Here is a 27,159-nt window from a genome sequence, read left to right as displayed (position 1 = left end):
CAAACTGTAAGAACATGTTCCCCTTTCTGAATACTTAGGGCGGCTGTAATAGGAAATCTCGTTGACAGACCGGGAAGAAGTCTGAATCTGAAGACAAAGGCCACCGATCCTACCTAAACCAAGGAAGGCCAGAGGGCAGTGGATGTGTCTGCGTGGACTTTTATGGACGTTAGCGTTTGAGATACGAGTGCAACGCTCCGGTGTTGGTTCACGGTGCGGACGGAGCACGCGCTCTAACTGCCTACTCTTTCCATTTTCCAGCACTCCGGCTCCTGAAGGAGGGCGCGGATCCACACACTGCCGTTTCCTCGGGAGGCTCCCTGCTGCATCTGGTGAGAACCTTGGACTGGGACGCCTGGGGGTCAACGCAGGGAGGAGAATCAGTTGTGGGTTCAAAATCCAATAGCCAAATGGACCTCGTTTTTTTTTTTTTTTTTTTTTTAAGACTGTTTATTTAATAGAGGGTGCAGAGAGCATGAGCAGGGGGGAAGGAAGAAGCAGACTCCTCACTGAGCAGGGAGCCCCATGCAGGGCTCGAACCCAGGACCCTGGGATCAAGACCTGAGCCAAAGGCAGAGGCTTAACGATGGAGCCTGCAGGCCATCCTCCAAATGTATGTCTGACAGATGATCCTCAAAACATGACACTTTCAAATGATCAGGCATGGATAATGAGCTGCAGTATTTTCTAATTACTACATTGGAGTTTGTAATTAATCTTTAACAAATGGAGTTAGAACTTCTGTCCTAAAGAAGATACTTCTGAAAATAAAGCAGATAACCTTGTATCTACTCTAGACTGTTAGGCAATCATTCTTTTGCCTCTGCACTTTGTCTTTCTGGCTGCAGTGGATTTCCTCTATTCTCTGCTTGTGACCAGGCACATAAAAATGTGAATAAAGCTCACCTGCATTCTTTTGGAGACAAAGCCATGGATAGCTAAGTGAATCAACTAATAAGCGATTTCATAAACAAGAAAATATTATGTTAGGATCATGTGCCAGAAATTTTTGCTGGTTCACTTAAAAATTCAATAGTAGGATCAATTAAGTAGTCTTAGGACTGATGTAATGATTAAGACTTAATTTTGAAAAATATCAAAATTAATATAACATTCAAAACCTAACTCAGAGGCACCTCACTCAGGGGTGAGCTGTCTTTCTTTTGTCTTTTCATTGAACTCTGTTAAAGAAGGTCAGGCATCAAACAGCCCCAAGCTCTGGAATGCGCCCCCAGTTCTCAGCCTTAATTGCATGTTGGAATCACCCAGGAGCCGTAAAATGCGGACACCTGCCTCCCAACCCTAGCCAGGACACCTGCCTCCCAACCCTAGCCGGGTCCCTGGAGATTCTGACATTTTTCTGGGATATGACAATTCAGAGCTCCCCCAGCTGACTCTGATTTGCAGCTGAGGCTGAAAACCACTGCAGACAAGAGAAACATGTACCTACCAAAGGCTCAAGATATCCAGGGGACACAGGCAATCACATTATGCGCTCAGCAGAATAGAAAAACAACTCAGAATAGTGATAAGAGACAGTCTGTAGAAGAAATGTCAACTGTTTCTCTCCAGCTTTAATTGAGATGAAAAGAGAGATTTCTAGATAACTTTTTCCTTCTCTGGAGGGTTTTGGCTTTGAAGCCTCTCCATTTTGGACTCCAATCATTACGGGGCTTATATGAAACTGCTAAGGAGCTATGTATGCCTCCTTAGTTCCTAGATCCCAGGTCTAACAGTGATAAGAAATGCTAGCTTGACTAGGGACGTGCTAACAGCTTCGCACAAGCAAATCTTTTCCTCTTGGTTGACATGGTTACCTCCTACCAGGAGACCCAGTGATCAGCACGTTCAGAAGGAGATGAGGCCAGGCCTTGCTTTCTTTTCTTGGGAGTGTCTACACCTGCCTCTGTGCCCCCTGTTAGAAGAGGATCAGGAGAGAATTCGAACCCATGCCAATGGCTTTTGATCTTTTCTTTTCATATGTAACTTCATGTACATTTACACCTTTCATGAAGTTTGAGAAGATGCTTAAGCTCACTGAGGCTTGTTTTTCCCACCTGTGAAATGGGCATATTATCTGGAACACTGTGTTCAGAGTATTTACTGGGATGAGTACATATCACAGCTGCATTGTGATGGTCAGAGAGAAAGGAGAAGAACTGGTCAGCCATAAGGTGTCTTTGATATGTTAGATATTGATCAATAGCTACATTACAGTGTATTATTTAGGATGCATTTTCATATAAATTAATTTTTTATTCACTGTAGTTCTGTGTGCTTGGGAATATGCCTGTGTGACTTTCCTCTGACAGAATATGCCTCTGACTGGAGACACAGACACACACAATGTTCTTGCCACATCGGTTCCCCAGTGATACCTAAAGGGGCTCATTTCAGTTTTCAGAGAGCACACGGTCCTTCTAATTCAACGACTGGAAGACAGACCTTCTCTGTAAACAAACGATGTGAATTCATTGTTAATATTGCCAACAGTGTTATTACTGAGCATGTGTGTGTATGAGAGAGAGACCCACAACTGTATATATAAAATGCATTTGCCTGTAATGAACATATAAAATGCCTTCTGCCAGGAGTCAAGCCAGTGGTTGCTTTCTGGTCTTCCGACCTACAGCCAGATGCCACTCTATCCCTTCCCCTGGACCCCTGCTGCCCTGTCTTACAGCTTTCTGGTCTTCCGACCTACAGCCAGATGCCACTCTGTCCCTTCCCCTGGACCCCTGCCGCCCTGTCTTACAGCTTTCTGGTCTTCCGACCTACAGCCAGATGCCACTCTGTCCCTTCCCCTGGACCCCTGCCACCCTGTCTTACAGCTTCATCCCTTTCTCAGGATAAGCAGCAGCCTCTCTCCTCTCCCGTCCCATCTTTGCCTACCCTGCAGGGTGCTGCCGCACAGAAGTCAGTTCAACCTCTCTGTTTCATCAGAATACTGCAGAAACTTCCCTTTCCACTCAAAGAAAAACCCAAAGTCCTGCATAGAGACATATCATGACCTGCCCTGGCCATGGCCCCACCTCGGTTCCTCCCCTCTTGTTCTCAGAGCTCCTTGCTGGGTCCTGCCGCCCTACTCCCTCCAGGTGCATCCCCCCCACCCCCCATCTTTTCCACTTGGAACATTGCTCTGCACGTGTCCACACAGCTCATGCCCTCACTCGTTTTGGGTCTCTGCTTGGAAGTCATCTAACAGAGCAGCCTTCCCTGGCTTGCCCTATAGGAAAGAACAGCCTATGACCACCACTCTACAATCAACTCGACTTTCATCTGGTGTCTAGTTTCCCCGTAGTGTGCAGGTGCCACCAAACAGATTATAGACTGATGTGATTACATCCTAGTTCTTAGACTGTCCTCCCTGTGAGAGCAAGAACTGGGCATAGTCTTGGCCTGTTGTATCCCCAGTCCCTAGGGGAGTGCCCAGCTCTTGGTACCTGCTCAGTAGACTTGTTGAGTAGGAAAGTTAATGCATTAACTACTTAATTAATTAATGTCTGAGGCCATGGTCACTCTCAGGGATGCAGAGATTCAGAACACATTCTCTGCCCATATGGAGTTTAGTTTTCCCAGGGAGGGAGAAGAGTAAACCACTGGCTATGGCCGACCTGGGGGGGCGGGGGGGTAAACAGGAGATCGTGGCAGAGGACCATGAAGAGGCCATCCTGCACTGGGAGAAGAGTCCTGACACTTTCTCCGACCCTCCTGATCAGACGCAATTACTCCTCCATCCAAGCTCTCCAAGCGCACGATCCTTGCTTCCTGCAGATCTTGTCATGATGGGCCGTGATAAATGGGTGATGTGTCTTCTCTCTCCGCTAGACTGCATTGTCAAAACCTGTGACTGTCTTAGGCACGCTTATATCCTTGGCTGGTCACGTGCAGGAAATGCTCACTAGGGTGTCCGTGAATGAACGGATAAACGAATGGGCCCCAGGACTTAAGGGCATCTTTGGCTAATGAGAGGTCGGTTATTTGAGGCCCAGATCACAGAGTAGACAGACTCAGAAATAGTGGAATCAGAAGGAAAACGAAAAGAGAGGATTCAAGGGAGAAGGCAGAGGGAAACACGTTCTCAACCCTCCGTTTGGGGCAGCTATGTTGCATTTTCATACCATCAGGCATGGGCTGCGAGCCTCAGACAAAAGGAAGGCAGGGCTGGGGAGCATGTGAGAAAGCCTGGGGACGGCCGAGGGACCCCAGGGTCAGCACCGAGTCTTCCTTTCCTGGGGTTCCTGAGTAAATAAAAGCAAATGAAAAATTGCGAGTTGCCAGAGAGACAAAATTACAGGGCTTCAACATGCCTTAGGTGCTGAAAAAGGCAATTTAGCCATCTGAAACATCAAGGGTGAGGGTCTGGGCTGTCAGCCCCACCTTTGGGGCATCCTGCGTTAGGAATCCTAATGTGTTATCCATGCCGAAGCTCTAATTAGAGATGCTTAGATCGACGCCTTTGAGAAAAAGGCACCATCTGTTTGTGTGGGCCATGGAGAAAAAGCAGTGGAAATTGTTGAGATTTCTAGAGTTTTGTTGATTTCATTCAGTTCTTCTTCATTGAGTTCTTGATTCCAAGAGTAGATTTCAGTGCATTTCTCTTAGAAGTACCAGGAGAACTTTGATATTGGAGATTAACAATTCCCATCCCGCACAGGGATTTTGTTTTCTTTCAAAATTTTTGACAAATACTTCCAGATCAGCTTGTTTGCCCACCCTTCTGTAAATAATTCATGTATCGAACCTAGGGGAGATATCACGTCCCGTGATGGACAGAGGGGAGGTAAGGGCAGCAGCCGACAGCACAGATTTAAGTCTCGGGAAGACATTATATTTGTGAATTTGGAAACAGAATCACACAGGTATTGCTAAACCGCTGTGTGGGGGTTTAATGTTAAGACTTCTAATAAATAAGCTCTTGAGAAGGAGCTTCCAGTAGTGACCAAACCCTCGCGAATGGAGCATGAAACGCAAATTCTTTCAGTGTTGTCTTGTGACAGCAGCAGAACAGTGAGGCTTAAATGGAATGTGCTAGAAATAGACATTACTTTTTCTTTGATCTGGTGATGAGATGAGAGAGAAAGAGAGAAAGGGGGACATTCTTTGCAAAAGCAGAGAAAATCTCCAAGCTAGACCAGAAATTTTTAACAGTGACTCAGGCTGGGGAGAGGAGGCAAAGTCTTTTCCTTTTGACATGTGTGCTTCATGTGATCAAAGAAGTTAATGAACTTAGTTAAGACTGCATTTTTGTTAGAGGCTTAACACTACCTGTTTTAATCACTTCCTGCTCTTCCAAGAAGTTCTGGTGTCTGAATTGGCAGCTCATTGGGCTTCTCTCTCTGCATCTTTCAAGCTTTAGGATCTGGAAGAAGCCGAGATAATTAGCAAAATACTACAGTGGCAGCTGTTCCACATCTTTGTATCTTTTCGATGGAGGAGAGAATATTATATTTTGAAAAGAGTCAGAATATTAGGGCTGTGGAGGAAATGTCTAAAGAAAGATCTAATTTTAAAACTGGTCTAGGTGTTAGAGTGCAAAAGTGGTCAGGAGATACATGGACGTTTCCGAAGCATCTGGGTATTGACCGTGTAACTTCGCCTTCCTTTGTTCTCCCAGAAAGGAAGGGGGGAAAGCTGTGAGGGTAAGTGCTGGTGAGAAAATGCATCATTGCAGAAGAAAATGTGCCCTCTCCAGGGGCCGTTCCTGGGATTTTCTTGGGTGATGAGGACTGGGGGACATCCGTACAGGATGGGGCAACAGGAAGCGAGGAGGCAAGTGAAGGAGCAAGACGGACACAAAAGGAGAATGTCCATGAGCAGGAGAGCCCAACCATGAGGTGATGCTGGAAAGGGCTGGGAAGCAAGAAGCAGTTTCTGTGGCCTGGAAATAGTGACTCTTTAAATTTTTTCCAAGGAAGTGATTAAGATTCAAATTTCTGGCTGGACTTTTTAACATCCAGCATCTCTTTGGACCATGAGAATCGTGGCATCCGTAACTGGAAAGCCCAAGTCTAGGATCTTCGATCATGAGTACAGCATCCATCTAAATCTTGAATGAAAACCCTGACCTTGTTCTGTGTGGTGGGCATATTTTTATCTGGACTGCGTGGGTGCATGACTTAGGGGTAAGAAGGCAACAAAAGTGTGTTTCTCAGAATGCCACCAGGGACTGAGGGGAGTGAATTTACCATTTTTGAGTAAATACAGCACACAGGACTGGTTCATTCAACAGCAAATTCTGAAAAATTCCTTGGTAAAGTTACCAGTGAGATTTGTGTTCTATTTCACCTGGTCTCTGCAACCACAGAACCCCATTTATAAAGAATTAGAATCTGGACAAGGAATTTTTTATAGATGTCTTTGAACTGTGAGCTTTGAGAAAAATCCAGTTGACCAGCATTGAGAGAACAGAGCCTTTCTTCAGGGAAGCTGTATGTCTCAGCCAGAAAGGTTTTCACTGAGGGCTCAGTCTGAAACTGACCCTCTCAGAAAGACCTTCCATGAAAATGACAATTCCTCGAAGAGCCATTTCATTCCTCCTCCTGATTGTTTTGTTGTTTCCTACTTTGGGGTGCTCCTCTGAGATGGCCCCCATAGCTCACTGGACCTGTCCATCATACTTCTCTTTGGCTGCATTGCCCTCTTGAATTTTGAGGCTATTGACTGGGGACAGTATCTAGTCCATGACCAACTCTTTGGGTTGGCACAGCACTAAGCACAAGGGTAGGGTTTCAGTGAATTCTTAACGGATTAGGAATGTCTCCACCCCTCCCTCCTCCACCGAGTCCTTCAAAACCTGTTGAGAGTGTCCCATACTGGGGTGTCCAGTTCTATCAGGGTGTTAGCTACCCATCCACTGTGAATCTAGAATGCTCTGAACACCCTCAATCTCATTCAACTGGATTGTCTGTTTCCCAAGGATATTACTATGTCCTTAAACCCTGTATATTGCCAAGTGCAGTGCCTGGAAGAGAGCATTGCCTGGTAAAATCTTGGTGATTCAAAGTGAGGCAAACTGAGATTGCAGCTGAAGGTGCAGAGTTTGCAGTCACTTAAAAGGATAGAAGTTCTATTACGATTTTAAAATTTCTAGATAGAAGACCTATTAGGATTTTAAAATTTCTGGTACATCTGAATCTCTTTAGTAATAGCTGGTTTTATAATTTGAGTTTGGTTCAATTGGTTGGAAGATATCTGTTCTTGGAATGCAGGTGGAAATAAGAGCTATAACTCAGCTCAGAGGGTTAGGTTATGTATGGAGAGGTAATCTGTAGGACAAGTATTTGCCAGAGAGAAGAAACACATCTTATTTGGCTTATGTCAGGATAAATCATGTAAGTTGAAGGTATCATTAGGTCAAAAATGCATTTAATACATCTAACCTACCAAACATTGTAGTTAACCTGGCTAAGCCAACATTAGCTTAACCGCTGGGCAAGATCATTGAGCACAAAGCCCATTTTCTAATAAAGTGTTGAATATCTCATGTAATTTATTGCACTCTCTACTGAAAGCGATACCACAGAATGGTTGCATGGGTACCGAGTGGTTGGCAGGGTACCACTTGTCTTTGCTCACGACAGCATGGCTGCCTGGGAGCCGCGGCTGCTGTCCAGCCTCATGAGAGGGGCTCGAACCGCATGTCGCCAGCCCCGGACATGATCCAAATTCAGAATTCTTTCACACCTTCATAACGTCAAAAACTCATAAGCTGAACCATTGTAAGTCAGAGACCATCTGTACATGAAAAGCAAAAATGATAAGTATGTTCAAGATGACATTATAATGAGTGCGATCCTTCAGTGTGATATAATGGCAGGGAAGTGGAAGTGATTTTGTACAGATCTCGGCACTGGCTGAAAGAGGTGGCTGGTGGGGATTGATGTTCAGTACAAGGGGCCATATGGGAGTTCTAGAGAGATTTCAAAGATTTTTAAATATTGCAGCAAATTCAAATTCATTTTCCTACTGAAACATATCTCTGTGTGTGTGTGTCTCTCTCTCTCTTTGTGTATCTCTGTCTCTTCTCCATCTGTCTCTGGTTGTAGGACAGTTTTTGAACCACTGGGAACCCGTAAATATAGGACAAGAAAAGTGGACAATGATTAATCCAATTTGATGCATAAGTCATGTTGCTTCCCCTCTCCTCTCCACTTCTGGAGGGTTCAGAGAGAATTTTTTTGATTAATAATGGAACTGTGCTTAGCACGTGATACCCACTCGATAACTGATATCGGGATCAAACTGAATGTTGTCCTGGTAACTCTCTGCTCATCTCTCCCACCCTGGTGGCTGTGAAATCTGCGCAGAAGAGCAAAAAAGAGAAGTGTGCCCTGAAAATATATAGACAGTGAGAAAACTAATGTGACAGGTTTGACCCATGTTTTAAAAAAGAAAACCAAAAACTTGCAAAAGATAACTTCCATGTGTGAACAAGGAGTTTAATGTGGGAATTCAGCATTTGTAGAAAACGTTGAATTTTCTGAGTGATAGATTTCAGAGTTGTTCAGGATATGGTCGTTAGCCAACCAAAAAACTAAAATACATAAAAGATCCCTTATGACAAGATGTAGGGAAAAGACAAAACATTTAAAGTTTAAAATTGTGTCTGTTAATTTGGTTTCTTTGGTTTTTAGGGTCTTTTCAGCTGAATCAATAATATGCATTGTATTGAGTTTGTACATCGAGAGACATTAATTACCTTTGGTTACAAACAATTCCAAACAGTGAAAGAATGCATTCCCTGAGAAGCTGTGGACTGCTGGTTAGTGTGGGGGGTGTTTGTTCTCACTAATCCTAGGCAACTCAATGAACAGTGTTGGAGGAAGGAGCTGTTTGTGGTGTTGCTCTCTAAATACGCGTTAGGAGGCAGAATGGAATGTTTTGATCACCATTGGGATATTGGGATTTAGTAATTTAGCATGAAGCCAGTCTTCGGGGTGGCAAGCCAGGGGATGGGAACTAATGTATAATGCGGTGGAGGTTTCTAGGGGCCTAGAGGGAGAGCCTTCTACACTTCCAGAGAGGGTGTGTAACCCAGCGTGACTGGTGTGCTCACTGCGGGACGACTGTGATTGTAGGGGATGAAAGTGGAGAACTCTGATGAAAGGGGAGAAAGACCTTTTTGGGAGAATAGGGCTAGGATGTAAGGATCGAGTGACTTTGAAATTAGCATATTAAGGTGAATGAATAGTGAATCTATCAGAATCGGTAAGCTCAGGGGCATCTGATCGGCTCCGTTCATGGAGCGTGGGGCTCTTGATCTCACTGTCGTGAGTTCAAGCCCCACACTGGGGTGTAAAGCTTACTTAAAAAATAAAAATTAAAAAAAAAAAATCAATATGCTCAGAAACTGGCTAAGCTTTTTCAGGGCCAGATGGAAATTTACCTGCTCCGTGGAGGAGGCTGCAGGAGAGATGGTGTTTCCACAGAAATAGATTTAGGTTCTACGGACATTTCTAGGTGAGGAAGGCTTATTTGAAACAGACTAGGTTCCAGGGATTCGCTGGAAGGAAGTGCAGTGTGTGGACTTGAGGGACCTGGGGGGCGGGGTGCATGAAGAGATCTGGCAGTTCAAGGACAGCTTCACAGGCACGGGGTCCACATGGTCGCTTTAGGCTCCACTGAACCCATGCTTGGTTCCATACTCTGCTGTCACCCTCTTAAAATTCTTAGTCATTTAAAAAAAAATGTATTTATTTATTTGAGAGAGAGAGACAGAGAGAGCATGGGGGAAGGGCTGGGGGAAGAGAAAAATCTTAACCAGACTCCATGCTCAGCTCAGAGCCCGGCATGGGGCTCGATCTCATATCCCGAGATCATGACTTCAGCTAAAATCAAGAGTCAGATGCTCAACCAACGGGACCACCCAGATGCCCCCAAATTCTTGGTCATTTTTGAAAAAGGGGCCCCACTTTTTCATTTTGCACTGGGTCCCACTAGTTATGTAGCCTGTCCTGTCTGGACCTTGGAGACGCAGGGGATGGTGACAGGTGGATTGGGGGAGACGACTGCTGCGTTCAGAGCTCTCTGAAGGGGACCTAGTGGCAGTCCAGCCACCTTCTTGCTGCAATAAACTGTTGCCAGAAATTGGTTGAAATGATGAAGAACGGCCTAAATTGGGAGAAAGATTTGCTAGCTGGAAGAAAATCCTTTCCAGTGAGAATGAGGTTTACTATCTAACAATAATGTTGTAAGAACATTGTAACGGGAATGTTCAACTATCGTAATCTTTTCAGACAAGTGTGATTAGAAGGTATTTATTGCTGTCAAATTATTATTCATGATCCTCTGAAATGTGAGTCTAAAAATTACATTACTTGAGAGAGGCTGATACCATTTTCCACACTGTATCTAATTAACTCTTTTTTGGTAAAAGACAGGGAAGAGCCAAACTGTAGGTATCTTTGAATTGTAAATGTGGGTTCCTGAGGTGCTGGTGGAGGGGGTCTTGAAAGACAGGGAAGGAGGAGGTCCTATCACTGTTGATTCTGCAGGGAGTTATCAAAAAGATAAAGACAGCAGAGTACGTGTTAGCAGCATGTGAATTTCCTGAAAGAAATTGGATCCAGGCCCTAATTCTAAAACCTATTTATTGAGCCTTTAGATTCTGATCCTCATCTTACTAGTCGTTGGACCCAAACCTGCAGCTCCTGTGAATGGGACTCGGGGTCTTAGCATCTTCGTTACTGTTATACAGGACACAGTACTTCACAAAAGCAAACGTCATGGTTCAAAACCGGAACCAATCCCTCCAAGTTCACGTGTGCCATTGCCCCAGGTGCTTCCATGCATCCCAATACAGATGCCTCCGCATCTTCCTTCATGTGGAACCTGAACCATGATTTTGCACCGTGCTCACCACTCACGGTCTTGAGACCACCAGATATTGGAGGAAGATAGGGATGTTCTTCCATGACTGCATCATGATTGGGAAACACAATTCATGTGTCTTTTTTTTTCTTTGGTGAAATACCAGTTCAAACCTTGTACCTAATTTTAAAAACTGGCTATCTTGTAATCACTAATTTTAATGCAAATTAAATAATATGAAAATATAAATCAATTTCTGTAAAACCTATTTCCGGTACTATCAGTCTATTTGGTTACTGTCTGAGATTGCCCATGGCTCACCGATGCTTGGTTCACTTATTGAAAGTCATTGATTGTTCTGTCCTACTTTGTGTAATCTATGTTACCGTCTTCAGGTTCACCAGTCTTATCTTCTGCAAGAGCCAGTCCATTGTTAATCCCATCCTTTGGTGTATTTTTTATCTCCACCCTGGTAGTTCTCATCACCAGGAGTTAAATTTGAGTCTCTTTGCTGTCTCCCATATCTCTGCTTACCATGTTCAACAGTTTCCCAGTTTTTTTGAACACACAGAATGTAGTTATTGTAACAGTTTTAACATGCAGATTTGCTCATTCTAACAAGTGTATTGCTTCCGAGTTGGCTCCCGTTGTTCCCCTCTCTCCTCTTTGTGGGTCCTGTTTGCTTGTTGTCTTGTATATCTGGTCATTTTTTTTCCTGGATGCTGCCATAGTGAACTTTGCCTTGTTGGGTACTGAATATTTTCATATTTCTATAAATAACCTTGAGCTCTCTTTGGGGGGGTGTTGAATTATTTGGAAGCAGTTTGAGCCCTTCAGAACTGGAGTTTAGTATTTCTAGGTGGGGGTAGAAGACCTTTGAAGTCCCCTTTCTCTGTGCAGCCCTGATCTTTCTGTGACTCTGTCCTATATCTTGGCCAACTCAGTCTCTGGACTTTCAGTTCAGTCTCCTCTTAAGTGGCCCTGGGTGACCAGGGTTCTTCTCACTGTGCTGCAGCTTGGAAAGCCCTTCAAGCCAGGGAGCTGGAATAACAGCAGCAGTAGGACTGCATTGTTTCTTCCCAGCTCTTGGAAGTCATATTTTGTCTGAGAGTTTTTGCTTTTGTTGCAGTTATTTTGGGCAGGAATGCCAGTCTGGGCCCTGTTACTCAAAAGGGAAAGCCCTCCCATGATTTGTTTTTAATTGTCTGGTCCAGGAATAGTTGATACATTGACATGATGCTATTTCCAATGATAGCATTGATTACTACTTCTCTGTGGGAGGGGAAACTGTTGGATGAATTCAAATCCTATGGGAAACATGTATCTATCAACTCAGAAATTTTGCTGATCTGTAGTTAGCTTATTTAGCTTAAATCTTTTCTTAAAATATTAATTTAGCTAACATGCATTGGAACTGATGTAGCTTATAGATATAAAATATCAGACTTATACTAGGACAGGATAATTTATAAGGTGCAGGGCAAGTGAATATGTGGGACTCTTCAATAACTATTGAAAGTTCTTGATGACAACAGTGGAGCCTTAAACCAAATGCAGGAACTGCCTAAGCACAACTATGGAGATTGTGTACCCTTGGAGCCAGCCCTGACTTTGAATTTTTTTAATAAATTTTACCTATAAATAATAAATAGAAGAGCAAAACAAGTTCCTGGAGAGTTTGATTTACTAGACTGTGAAATTTCTATAAAACACAATGATTAAAATTCATGTTAGAAGATTCTGAAATTACCAATAGTTAACTGTTCCAAGATGGCACCCTGGAGTACTGACTTATCTTTTGCAGCTAGGCTGAAGGCTGCGTTTGGATGATGGGGGATGCGTTTAGAAGGACCATGACGGGTCTTATCTGTCTTGGATGCAATAAGGGGGTAAAACTTTTTTCGTCAACAAAATTGAATAACAAAATATGTATATTTTAGAGCAGAAGGCTCATATGATCAGATTTGTATTTCAGAAAGATAATTCTGGCAAGCGGTCCGAGATTTTCTGGTAATCTTTTGTAAAAATGACGAGGACACAAAGACTGAAATTTTTTCCTCCTTCTTAATGTCTGTCCCTATGTTCTCATTTTTATTTCTACTATCTGTGGATGCCATTTCCCTTTGAATCCTCCAACCCCCATCTGCCCCTTAGCTTGTAGGTTAGCTGGAGCATCGTTAGTCCCATCTCTCAACCTCTAAATTGGCATTGAAGTCTTTATCTATGGACATTTGCAATGAACCTTATCATCATTTGAAATACATTTCTTTCTTTCTTTTTTTTTTTTCTTTCTTTCAGTGTGCTCGGTATGATAATGCCTTCATTGCAGAGATTCTGATTGACAGAGGGGTCAATGTCAACCACCAGGATGAAGACTTTTGGACACCAATGCACATCGCCTGCGCTTGTGATAACCCTGACATTGTCCTGCTGCTTGTATTAGTAAGTAAAGCAATTAGTTTTCTACCATTGGAAGATTTGACAGCATACCAAAGGCTATATATTTAACTATTACTATTTCACAATATGTAATACTTTGGTTGATAAAAAAATATGTATGTATGTTACCCTTTATTTTCCTGGAGTTACAAGATAATTAGAGACTAAGGTTGTGGGTGACAGAGTTTATAAAACAGATTGTGTAGATGTCGTGTGGAGCTCTACTCTGCTAGTTTTTTTTCTGGGAAATTATATGCCTTTATACTTTGCAAGTGAATCCTAACTAAAGTGGTTTCATAAGTGGTGTTTCTTTCAATCCTTTCTCTTAATTCTTAGCCAGCTAGGCATACAGTAAAGATATCTGTTGAATCTTATTGTCTTGCTCACATCTAGTAAACCAGTGTCTACAGCATTTCTTTACAAGAAAATGAAAACTTTAAGTATAAAACTTTACTAGAGTTATTTGTTGCTGTTGTTTTTTTATTATAGCTTAGATCCTAGCATTGAACCTCACAATATATTTTAATTATTTCAGAAATGAGAGTTGGGATTTTTTTCTGGTGAAAAAAAATCTTGTGTTATCTTAACAAAGATTCTTAAGAAATTATGCAGGAGTTTTAGAAAACCTGCACATCTCCGTGTCTGATTATGTTGCTTTTCTTTGGGAGACAGAATTGAGAAATAGAAGCTAGTTTTATTTCATGTGTGATCATAGAGTTAAATCTATAGTATCCAAATTAACATGTTCATGGTTCTGCAGTGACTCTTTTCTCACATCAGGTACAAAGTTGTATTTCTGACAGTTATATTCTACAGTGACCTTCACTTACTGATCATTGAATTAATATTTATTGATTACTATTTTTAACATAATCCCTACCCTTGAGGAACTTCCAGCTTATTCATCATTCAGATATTTATTGAATAACCCCTATGTTCTAGATGCTACCTGGCGAACAAAAAGTTTACGTTAGAGAGAGTGGCAAGAACAGACAAGAGCAAACAAGTAAGGGCACCACTGAGAGATTTGATCATGGATGAAGCAAGTCTGAGTGGTCTCCTTGCCACCGTGGAATAGCCAGCCCAGCCATCTATCCACAGGAATAATTCACTTTCAAATAAATATGGATGAAACCCATTGACACAAAAATTGTAGCAGGAATGTGTTCCTGTTTACAACCTCAAAAGAGAGATTTATTCTACTTCCAGGAGTAAGTGCCACTGGACTTGGTGTTAGCACTGCCTGTCCAATATTCTTCCCATTTTCCAAAGATTCCGGATGAGTAAGAGACTGTGTAAGTATTTGAGAGTGTTCTGGTCTTTACGAAGAGGGTCAGCCATGAACATAAAAAACGCAAATCCCTGCCTCTTGGAGCTTGCATTCTCCTGGGGAGAAGCCGGAAAGAACAAATACGCAAAGGAGTGAAATACACAGTTATGTCAACTACAGAGAACTGTGGGAAGGCCAGGAGGAGAGGAGCGGAGGGTATTAAGGGGTGGCCTCATGGAGAAGGGGACATGTGAGTGAGTCGTGACTGGATTTCCCCGTGTTCTTTCACCCCCAGTGAATCAGGGATCCTCTGGAGAGTTTTGGGTGAAGTGACACGATCGGACTTCTGTTGGAGAAGATCCCTCTGGCTGCTCTGTGGAGAGCGGACAAGGGGGGCCAGAATGGGGGAGCCATCTGTTGTCACTCCCCGGGCTAGACGCTATGGTGGTGGTGGCGGTGGTGGGAGGTGACTCGCATCTAGGTATTTGAAGGTCAAGTTGTCCGTATTTGGTGTGGGGTTGGATGTAGGGCTTGAGAGAAAGACCACAGATCACAGATGACTCCCACTTGTTGGACTGAGGAGTAGAGGCTTGGCATTTGTGTTAAAAGCACTGGAATCATCTTTTTCAAGTCTCTTAGAAAATCATAATAAGAACAATTTCAGTGAGGTGAGAGATAATTATGTGTTATGAGCTTTTGTGGAGTAGAGATGTGTGTGGTTGTGTGTGTTGCTATCAAATACTGCGCAGCACTGGAACGTTGCTATTTTAATTGGATCGCAGAAGGTTCGTGTCCATGAAATAGGCTCAGGTACTGCGAATGTTGTCAGTACTCTTGCCAGATGATCTATGAAACTCTGAGAGGTAATAATAATTGACTTTGGCACAGCCTTCCTATGTGTCTGATATGTTTCTACATATGCTTTCTAGTGATAAATTGACTTAGTTCTCCTGAAACCCTACTGCATAGATGCTAGATTTCTCTGCCCTTTAGAGGTGAGGGACAGAGGCCCAGAGAGGCCAGGATCTGTGCTGAAGGCCCCAGAGTAAGGGCAGGGACAGATTTGGTGTCATAAATTGAGCCCCCGGTCTGCTGTCCTCTTGCTAATGACAGACTTCCTACAGAATGGCAAGTCCCCAGAGTGGACAGATGATACCCCGATTCTCACCGTAATATCATACATTCATTCCCCTTTAAAAACACTGATTTCAAACTGATATTTAGAATTTGGGAAGACAGATAAGAAACATACACTCGATTCTTGTTATTTGTGGTAGTTATGTTCTCTAAGGTCACTGCAAACACCGCATTAGTGAATGCTGAACCACAGCTCTTGGGGAAGTGCAGCACTCGGTTCCCGCGAGCCTCTGGTCATGACATCGTCGTCAGCTGGTCTGTGGGAACTTTGTTTTATCTGTCTTTCTCCTTAAAGACACCTTTTAAAATATATACTATCGATTCATAAACATTGAACTCATGGCCAGGAATGCTATATTTCGTGCCTGATGGAAGCCTAGCCACACGCGTGCTTTCTCCATAAGGCTTCTTGCTCTAGGAAGCAGTAGAGAACATCTCAGCACCCTGCTTGGGGCTCATTTTAAATGACAAAATCGCCAACAAAAGGACAGAAGTGTGAAAGACACACTAAATGGACCACAACAGAGACTTTGCACTATGAAAGTTAAACTTGTCATGTGGGATCCCCATTGCAAACGTGCGCACCGGCGGACCAGACTTGTCCCCACTCCGTGCTTGTGCAGGAACCACGGTGGGTGTGGAGCCCAAGGAGCCCTTGTGGTATTACGGAAAAAGTCAGCCAACAGGCAAATCTGCAAATGTGGAGTCTATGAATAGTGAGCACCCACTGTGTTTATTAAGCAAAACAATACACATTTTCTTAGAATTTTAAGAGTGAAATAAAAATCATCTAAACCCAATATATTTTAGGAATTGGATGGATCAAAAAATGGTTATTTCTGCAAGACTTTTCAAAATTTATACAGAAAAAGTCTCAGTATTTTTACAATTTCCAGCACGTATTTGGATAGGGTTTTGGAGTTTCCTGAAATTTTATAGATCTGTCACTGGAAGTGTAGAGCATTCCTATGATGTGAGCAGTACATTTAATATGTAATCCTTATTTTTATATAAAGAAATCTATTAATAATACATATCTCAAATCTAAATGTTTTGCTTCCCCAAAATAAAATTTTAAACCACTATAACTTTTTATATTTATATCTAATTATACATGTATTTAATTATATGTAGTATACATTATAATTACAATTTGTCCACTGAGAATTTTCTTTTCCTCACTTTATTTTATAAATTGTTGAGCATTTCACATATATACGTTCTGATTTTTCATTCTACATTATCCTAATTTTAAAAATATTTTCTAATTTGCTCCATATTCAAACACTATGTTCTATAACTCAGAATTATCTCTAGTTTTTTAAAAAAATTTTTCAATGTACAGGGCCATGTCCCAGATTTTAAGAATCTCTTCTGTCCCTCAGGACTGAATCACAAAGGCTGATAAGTGATGAACTCAAGTCATGTCAGGTCTTTTTCTCTAGGAAATCTTGATTTCATATGCGTTTCAACATGTTTATGTACGTGTATTTCTGGCGTGTTGTATTCGTGAATCTGTATCTTGAAGAACGGATGCACTCAGAATCTGCGCAATCCCGTGTCTGTGGAGGGAGGGATGGTAGGCTTGTCTTTGCTTTCTCGTGTCTCAGGACTGCACTGGGAACCGTTTCTGAGGAGACTTGCTCAGTTCTTCCATCTTTTCTCATACGACTTTGGGTAAAAGAAACATATTTATTGCAGGGTTCTGAATTTTCACATCTGATATTGCAAAGTGGCCACAGGTGCTACATTACTCTGCCCCATGACCAGTTCCCAAGCTGGGGCAAATCTGCACGTTTCAACAGTCCAGTGTGTTTGGAACCATCGGAAATATATCCCTTGAATTTGGTATTAATTATTTTAGGAAAATAATTTAATTGAATAAAAGACTGTAGGTTGCTTCTACTTGAGAAAATGATATACCTGTGTTACTGATAAATCATCTCGGACTTCTTGTCTTTCCTACTGAAAAACTTGGGAAGATATAATTTGATATTCCATGTCCTGGAGTTATTTAATAAACCTTACTCCACAAAGGGCATCTATTAAATGTGTTTACAAAAAATGAGTAATGGACAACAGAAGGCTAAGATGTCATTTTAATTAGTTTTATTTACAAAACGGTGAATTAATTCTGTTACCTACTACTAGGAGACCTTTCAAGGTATTTTTACTCTTTGAAATCAGAAGGCACAGGGAAAATATTAGCAGGTGGGTAGTCATTGACTAAGTGAGGCTCAGCGAAAGCTTTATCATTGTTTCACTTCAGTAACAAGGGGATGATTACTGGAAATTGCTCTGAATGTTTTCTCGGTCCTTGGCCTTTTGCGTTTGCACATTTGACGTTCATCATTTTTGTGCCTGTTGGATACAGTGTGTCATGGACCATGTCAAATGGGTACTGTGGGACTGGATCATTTTAACGGGTGGGGCCAGTAAATGTGAGAAACCAACAATTCTGTCATAACTGAGGTAGGAAATGATTTTTCAAAAACACACTGCTTACTTTGTGTTAGAGGGCTTAAACCGATAGATCAAAATTAACTCATTCCCAAATGTTGCTCCTTCGTCGCTTAGACTGTGGTGTGGTTAAAGACTGCTATGCAACTTTCATACTGTTTAGTTATGCTTTATCCTTCCTGTCTCTGTAATCTGTTAAATAGTAGGACATGGGGTACCCTGCTATTTAAGAAGGTGATCTTCCTTCCTAGAAAATGAGCTATACATCCAGAGGGTTCAAGGTACATCTGATTTCCCAAAAAGAGCTATGGTAGAGGGCCTGGCATCATTATCAACGTTTTACGTAAGTGACCCCACACTCAATATTGAATCTCTCTCTTAGCGGTCCTTTTGCTGTCAGTTTCACTGACAAAGTAAGTTTACAGGCTTGAATGCCTTCAGCTTCCACCTAGCAGACAAAAGCAACAACAAACCGTTGACGTTTTTTCCTATCCATGCACAGCTTTTGTTACATCCGGAAAACGCATCTGTTTCCCTGCCGAAGCTAAATTCCCCTCCATCCTCTCTGTACTCCACTAACTGCCACCTGTCAGAGGATTTCTGCCTCACGTCTCCATCTCCCATTTCCACGGTCTTTCTGTCGGGTTCCTCCTTTAGATTCATAGTTCTGTCGCAGGATCTTCCAGTAATTAAAAACTATGGAAAAGCCCAATTAAATGTCTTTCCTGTCATTGTCACCATGGCGTCCCTCTCATTTTTATAGTAAGGCTTCCCTGAAGAGCAGCCTGCTTTTGTGGACCCACTTACCACCTCCTGGCCACGCCTCAGGGCAGTCAGGCTGCCTGCTGTCCACGCGGGAACCCCAGCATGGCCTGGCCCAGAACGCTTTTGACATCGCTGTGATGGCTTTCACCGTTTCTCCTAGTTCATTTGTCTCACGAGATCTAAAGGCAAGTGGGTCAAAGAACGAGATCTGGCAGACGTCCAGGTTTTTTTACTCAAGGTTCTATTTTTTGGGTTAATCAGATAAGAATTTGAAAGGAGCTACGTTGGCTTCTCAGCCCTGTTCATGGCCATGAAAGTTAGCGATTCTTGGCAAATAAGATGGTCTGTTAAGTGTCCAGCATGAGGAGTTGACGTAAGTGCTTTGTGAAATGATGACGGTAGGCGGGTTATTGACACACCAGCACTTCCCACGGTGACCAGTAATTCTTACTCTGTTGTGGTAAGAAGGCTTCCGATTCACTGTCTTGGCGAAACTCCGGTGGACAAAGCAGTGTTGATACTTCGAGTGGCCGTGCCGTGTGTCCAGTCCTCAGAGCCGATTCTTCTAGAACCGGAGGCTTGTGCTCTGACCAGCAGGTCCCGTCTCCCCCACCCCAACTCTTGGGAACCACCTTTCTATTGTCCGTTTCTGTGAGTCTGACATTGGGTGTTGTTCTTATGTTGTGTTTTTGTAAACCTATCATTCCCTAACCCTTCCCATCGCTAAAGTCTGTGGTGAAAATTCCTCCTGAACTATGGTGAAAATTCTCACTCAGTATTCATAGTGATTAAGACCGTAAGAGTGATTTCAGAAAACAATTACTGATGTGTGCTTCATGATAAATCTATAACTTGACATAAAATTTTTTGAAGAATGGAGAAATACATTATACACCTTTCATGGGAATCTGACAGAAACGTGAGCACCTGAGGTTTTCCCCGGGCGCGGCCAGTTTGAGAAGCACACATTTGCACGTCTAAGGTCTAAGGGAAACTTCCTTAGGTTTCCCTGTTCATTTATTGAAGCTCCCATTTTTAGTAAATTATATTGCCTCTTCAAAAGTGCTTTTCATGACAAACAACATTTTTCCTCTATATTTCAGACAATTAAAGTTTTAATAATTCTCATTAATATTGTAAAACATTTAGATTTAATTTCTGAATATCCTTTTAGGAACACATTTTATTTTTCTAATTAAAGAAGCAATTCACAGTTATTTTAGAAACATTGGAAAATATAGAAGAACCAAAAGAACATAAAAGTCACCCACAATCCTGCTGGTCAGAGAAAGTCAATGTTAACATTTAATACATGTCCTGGTTCTAATTGTGTGGGTGAGTGTAATGCACATGAAATACTTTAATTTGTGTATGTACATATTGTCTATTTTTTTTGTTTTTAAAGATTTTATTTATTTGTTTTTTGTTTGTTTGTTTGTTTTTGTGGGATGGGGGCAGAGAGAGCAAGCGGAGGGAGAGGGAGAGACGGAATGTCAAGCAGACTCTGCACCAAGAGTGGAGCCCACCGTGGGGCTTGATCCCAGGACCCCGAGATTATGACCTGAGCCAAAATCAAGAGTCAGACCCTCAACCCACTGAGCCATCCAGGTGCCCCACATATTGTCTCTTAAAGTCACAGAATTATTCTGTGTTTCTAAATATTTCGTCGGAACATATATTTAGCGGCTGCATAGTGTTCCAGAGTTTAGAGGCTGTGATACTTTTGGGTAACTCTAGCTGTTTCCAGTTCTCACAAGCAGCAGCCATGAGTAGTTCTGTAGTGTAAGAGAGCGGTTATTTATAGCGGAACGTGGCTGTCATTTGCATTTCCTCCAGGAGTGGGGTGGAATGAGCTGAACTACAGACAGCTCTGGGGGTCTGTGTGGACGTGTGGACGTCTGAGTCTTTCTAAACTAGATGCACTCAGCTGAGAGGTTTTCTAGCTACTACCGACCGCGCTGCAGCAAAGGAGTTATGATGGGATGCTCTGCTCTAAGATGTTTCTCAAATGAAATGACTGGCCTATACCTCTGGAATGTTCCTAATAAAGCAGGCCTTGGAACTAAGGAACAGTTACAGCCAGAGCCCCTGTTGAGAAAGGCTGGGCCATTGTGGCCCCTCAGCCACTTCACACGGGGCCGGGGCTCCTGCTGCCGGGTCAGAGACACCTGGGCATGCTTACTGACTGAGCTTCCTTCCCCCCTCTGACCTTGCCTTCACTGGTAGGGCTCAAGAACAGCTTTGGAATGATGAAGTATCGCCTCTTCATGGGTAGCACAGCGTGGGAGTTTTTAAACAGTACGACTGACTTTCAGTCTGGACCAGGCCGTATGTGTCGAGGGCACCGGGCTGGGTGCAGGACTGTGGAAGAAGAGACCAGGAAAGGGGCTGCTGTGTCGGAGGCTGTCAGTGGAGGTGAAGGCCACGGACGTGAGAGATAACATGGCGCGGGTGAGAAGATGTAATGAGAAGGGAGAAAGAGATGGACGGAGCCTCGTTTCCGTGTAGACAGAGCTGACCATTTTAAACGCAAGAGTCAGTCCGTCGGTCAAATGTGGAGCTCAGAGCAGGAGGATTCTGCCTGGAACCTGGGACAAGCCAGTTGGGACTAGTGGGGCAGGCAGAAAGTCAATTCATGATACTGATGGAAGGACCCGCATAAGGCTTAAGGCTTATGGTTCAGGATGGTGAGTTGTAGATGGTGTTCTAGGTCTTCCCTGGCTGAGTGGCTATTGTGGAATCCCAGCGAAAGAGCGATTAGCCTCTACATGGGTAGTATCCTGAATGGCGGGAAATAATGACTCTGTTATCTGTGAGACGGTCCCTATCGAATGTAGGCTACAGCGGGAGAAGGGGGACGAGCTTAACCCAGTCCCTGGTGTGGCAGACAAGGGCATGTGCTAGACAGAGGGGTTGGGAAGACGCCCCCCTGGAGCTGGTCATCAAGCCGACATCTGAAGCGGGCGCCAAGTGTGTCCATCAGGCGGAGGGGGAGGACAGAACATCGCAGAACCTTGAGCAGCTTGTGTACAGACTCCTTGATGAGAGGAGAAAGGGCAGGTGTAGAGTCTCTTTAGCAAAGGGGAAGAGAAAAGGATCAAGTCACTTCACTAGCATGAGCAGATGGAGAGACGCTGGTCTTTTGCCTCCAGTCATTAGGACTCCCTCTTGGACTCGGCCATTGGAAGAGCAGACTTGCCGGTCACACTAGCTGTTCCATGTGGTGACAGAGTATTTTTTACTTAATTCAGAACTCATCCCAGGGACTTGGGTGCAGTGTTTATTACTAAATAAAGCTCCACAAAATCAGAAATTCCTTCACAGTCAAATACAAAGAAACATACAATCTTTAAACTATGTTTAGAAAAGTACATTATTAACCAGGATAGTGCAGGCTACTCCCTTACTTTGCGGTGATTCATAAGACCCCGAACGGTGCGTATCTCTGGCCACTGCTGTAACGTGAGATCTGTGCTGTCCTTCCTGACTCTTGACGACCTTATTTCTTTTTCAGTATTATATCTGCTACAGCAACCCGATCTGGGTATTTTAGTATTAATAAAAATGTGATGTTAGGTAACTTATACTTTAATTTTTTTCATAGTCAGTGATGATTTTATGAGATCTATACTTCTATGTGTATATTATAATTCAATTCAGAAAGTTTGAGCCAGGACTTGCCAAATGGAAGTCACTCTTCAACGGGTTTTGTAGGCTCTGTTCTCTTAATGATTGAGTCTGTTTTAAGAAAATAAATAAATAACATCTCAGCCTTCTGAAGATTTTTAGTTTAAGAATTCTTTTTTTTTTTTTTTTTAAGATTTTATTTATTTTTCTTGACAGACAGAAATCACAAGTAGGCAGAGAGGCAGGCAGAGAGAGAGGGGGAAGCAGGCTCCCGCTGAGCAGAGAGCCCGATACGAGGGTTGATCCCAGGACCCTGGGATCATTACCTGAGCCGAAGGCAGAGGCTTTAACCCACTGAGCCACCCAGGCGCTCCTAGTTTAAGAATTCTATAATTTTCAGATAATACAGCAGAATTTCAGGATTGAAGTATGAATAGCCATTAGTGGTATTTGTGTAGATGAGGCAGAAATGACAGTGTCACAGAACACACACCTTGTCTCCCCGTGTCTACGACCGCTTGCGTATTTTTGCCATTTTGTCTGGTGGGCACCTGTTACCTCGCGCTGTTGATCAAGTCACTGGCCATTTGGGACTCAGGAGAAACGCAGTGATCCGTGTGCCCTGGGAACTGGGGAGGAAGTTGAGGGAGTGTCCTGTGAAAGACATGACAAGGTAAGATACATTTGAGCTTAGCTCCTTCTGACCCCCCGGGGGCATGTAGCCAATACAGGAAAACCTGGTACGGGAACCATCTGGCCAACCCTTCTCGTAGTAATTGAAGACTTGCAGTAGTAAAAACTTTGGGTTAGAATCTCTGAAAACCAGAAATGAGATGGAGGCGAGATGGGAGTAAAGAATGTATGTAGTGAAAGATAAGACGACTTTTTTGGCTTGAGGAAGTAGATTAAAAAAAAAAAAAAAAAGATCGAGCCAAAATGATGTCAGTAGAAAATCAGTTACCATGCCGTATTTTCAGTTTGCCTAGAGGAAGTGGAATGGACTGAATCTGAAAGTTTAATTTCTTGATAGAAGCAAGAGAGGCATTTGATGGTGGCATGTGCATGACGCCACGGCTGGGGACAGGAAGAAGGTGACTCTAGCAGGAAGGACAAGGCAGGCCAGCTGGGACAGCTGGGCGTTGTGCAGTACAGGGCTTCCTCTTCGGGGCCGACGAAGTAGGTCCAGCGGCACGTGCTGCTTTCCTTTCTCGCTGGTTCTCGGCCAACGTGGGTTCTAGAATTGCATTGTTGGTCCTGCTGCTTGCCTGTCCTGCTGCCCTCAGCCATGGGGACGCTCTTACCGCCCGCCTCCATTCTCAAATCATGAAAGTGGCAAATACAGGGGTGACCCTAGGAAAGGGTTTGGGCATCCCCAGGCCAGGGGCATCCTGAGGAGGCTTTTACAGGCCTTGCCTGGAACTGAATCATTTAGCTCAGCAGGGCCCAGAGCAGAGCCCTTAGATCCTAGGGTCTCCATCTCACTCAGATCCTTCTAGCTTACGGGGCCTTCACGGTGCTCTCAGCCAGTGTGGGGTTCTAAGAGGAACAGAGAGTCACCAGGGACCCCAGACAGTTTAGAAAATCTCTCTTACAAGACTTGGCTGTGAAATGCAGGTAAAAGCTGAAGAGGCTTTTCAGGGTGGCAGGAGGAGAGAAGGAGACTCTGCCCCGCCCCCTGGGGAGTCGCCCCCCCCCCCCCCAGGATCCAGGGTCTCCCCTCTCTGTGACTCCTTTGAATGGAGTTTAGTTGGCAGCGTAGACACTGGAGGGCAGAACGCTGGAGATCGGGGAGAGTTCATTGGAAGGTCACGGATGATGAGAAAATCTCAACAATGGCATATTTTGAGACTTCGCTGTTTCTTTTTTAAATTCAGTTAGCCAGCATATTCGCACCTCGGCGGGTTCAGACGTAGAGGTCAGTGATTTACCAGTTGTGTGGAGCAGCCGGTGTCCATCGATCGCATCCCGCGTCCCCCTCCTGCCCATCTCCAGTTCCGTCTCACCTGCAAGTGAGGTGACCCTCGGTCTCAGTGATGTCACTGCCTGGGTTTGCAGCCAGTCACACTGCCCGGCAGGGGCTCACCGGGAGCTGGTCTGCTTCCAAAGTTCACATCCATCCCCATCTCTGCCGCCTCTCTGTATCTACCATCTTCCTTGCGCTTTGATGCTGTTGGGATTATTTGGTACATTTAACCGGACTCCTTAAATTGTAAACACCTCGAAGGTAGATTCTTTGCCTTAGAGTTCTTCTACCACTTCTTCGTCCTCCTCTGAGCACGGCAGTTATTAAAAAGCAAAGAGAGACCTCAGCAGCTGGAACAGAATTATGGGATTTCAGAGTTTGACAGGGACCCTGTCCCTCATCAAAAGAGGTTCTTAAAACCACCGCAGGCGTAACAATGGTCTGGGGCTGGGTGCAGAGAAGAAGCCCCCTCTCTACCTTGCAGAACACTGTTGGCAGATCTGCTCTGTGGCCCTTGAATCCAGATGCATGTCACCTTTTCCTCCAGCCGTCAGACTTACCTGCTTCTCACAGGAACTATTCTCTGAATGAGTGTAAACTCGAATGACTATTTTAGAACAAGAAAGCCATCTTCAATAAGCTGTAAGCTATCATTCTTCCTTTCTAACTCAGGATGAAAATGGAAACACTATATTCAAAAATATCTCTGGTTAACTTACGATGTGAATTCACCTGTCCATTCGTTCATCAAGTACATTTTTTATTGAGAATCTGCTCTGTGCCCACGGCTATGCTTGCTCCTGAGGATACATGAGCAACAAGAAAAACAGCCTCTTTGGCCATAACCATTGATACTCTGGTGTAGGAGAGAAAGTAAAAGGTGAGCATAAATGCTAATTTGTTTCTTAGTGTATAATCATTAACATATTTACATCAATGATTTTATGCATGCCATGTGTCAAATCTCAGCTTCGAGTGATGGCTGTAATGGGAAAAATAGAACTTTGTCCTCAGGGCTCTGGGCACACATGGACTAAGACTAAGGGCTCCTCACTGAAGGCAGAGCAGATCACCGGAAATGCTGGTTAAGCCGCTATGGGTGTAGGGTATAGTGATGAGAGTGAAGGAAATATCGATGATATATGTTGAAGGTGAAATCAACAATAATGTTGGGGTTTTGTGGTTTTTGTTTTTTGTTTTTGTTTTTAATGTTAAAGAAGGAGAGAGAATTTAAACGTGACTCCAAGACTTCTGTATTTGGGAAATTGGAAGGGATGGTGCAAACACTGGTGGAGAAATACTTTTCTGTGGGACGGCCATGCCTTCCCAGTCGAACGTGTCAAGGTCAGGATCCATGGAAGATGTACATGGAGAAATCCAGGAGGCAGTTGGTTCTGGAAGTGGAGAGAGAGAGAAAGAGAGAGAGAGAATCTTATTTGCACCCACGGGAACAGAAGCCCTGGAGTAAATCAGATCAGCCTGTCAAAATGTGAAGTCCAAAAAAAGAAACATTTAAAAGAGGGTCTGAAGTATGCCAATTAGAGGACTGTTAGAGAAACAGAAATCTGCAGAGAAGACTGGAAAAGAGAAGCCAGATTTGGAAGGCAAACCAGAAACGGGTACTGTTGTGAAGTCCAGGGAAACGTGCCGGCAGCATTTCCTTGTGGAGGGGGGACCTGAAATTAACCCGAGAAGCTGGTCATTCCAACGAGGAAATGGACAGGCGTGGTCATTCCAACGTGGAAACGGACAGGCGAGGAAGATTGCCGACGGCATCCCTAGCTCAAATGCAAGGAACCATAAACCCTGTGAGGTCTCCCCTCCTTATGTGTGGTGTGGTGTGGAACAGTACAACTATAATAGAATATTCTAGAATAAAAAAAGAAAGAAGGAAAAAAAGAGGAGCTGATACTATGAGGCATCAGAGATAAATCACACATGGAGTCCACTGGCGCAAGGTGTGTCGGGACTGAGAATATCCACTGTATTCCCAGTGTGCTGGCCAATAGTCTTGGAAAAGATTGTATTTTCTCAGAACAAAGTATGGGGTGTTCAGATGAACAAAATATGATTTTTTTTTTTCTAAAGATTTATTTGTTTATTTGAGAGAGCATGTCCAGGAGTGGGTGGAGGGGCAGAGGAAAGGCTCTTCACGCAGACACCCTGCTGAGCACCAAGCCCGACTGGGCTGGAGCCGGACCTCAGGACCCGTGAGATCGTGACCTGAGCCGAAACCAAGAGTCAGACACTTAGCCCAGTGAGCCACTCAGGCGCCCCCAAACTATGCTTTTTGAGAAAGTGGAGTGCCCTGACTGGTATTGGAGAAAAATTGCATGAGTAATCAATGCGGTGGGAAGACGCTGGCTCCTTCATGCAGGTCTTAGTGAACGAATATTGTGTGGTTCACACAAAACCATAATACGAAGGCAAACGTGCAGCTCAGCAGGACATGTAATGGAAGCGACTTGCCCAATACCTTGAAATTATGTTCCATTTACCCTAACCACAGAGGGCTCTGTACTAATGTGGAACCCATGATTTCTTGTCTTAGCTTTTTCTCGGAAACACTTATTCAGTATGCTTGCTTACGAAATTGTATCTTTTAATTGGAGGGTTGACTGTTATTTATGTGGTGGCTGTTCATTGATTCAAGAGTCATTCAGGCTCGCTCTCTAGACAGTCGCCG

The 27,159-nt window shown here is 43.6% G+C and overlaps 1 protein-coding gene across 4 annotated transcripts in view; it reads left to right on the top strand.

Annotated features, from left to right (window-relative positions):
• Positions 1-27,159, top strand: part of MYO16 (myosin XVI) — a 579,863-nt gene that overhangs the window by 188,689 nt on the left and 364,015 nt on the right. For all 4 annotated transcript variants that reach the window (XM_059144127.1, XM_059144126.1, XM_059144125.1 and 1 more), the window contains exons 3-4: positions 262-332; positions 13,111-13,254. In XM_059144127.1, the coding sequence (XP_059000110.1) occupies positions 262-332; positions 13,111-13,254 (215 nt within the window). The remainder of the gene's footprint in view (positions 1-261; positions 333-13,110; positions 13,255-27,159) is intronic.

The sequence above is a fragment of the Mustela lutreola genome, chromosome 13 (assembly GCF_030435805.1).
Source record: "Mustela lutreola isolate mMusLut2 chromosome 13, mMusLut2.pri, whole genome shotgun sequence".
NCBI classification, from domain to species: Eukaryota; Metazoa; Chordata; class Mammalia; order Carnivora; family Mustelidae; genus Mustela; species Mustela lutreola.
The sequence above is the reverse complement of the archived record's forward strand: the minus strand, read 5'-3'. Positions and strand labels throughout refer to the sequence as shown.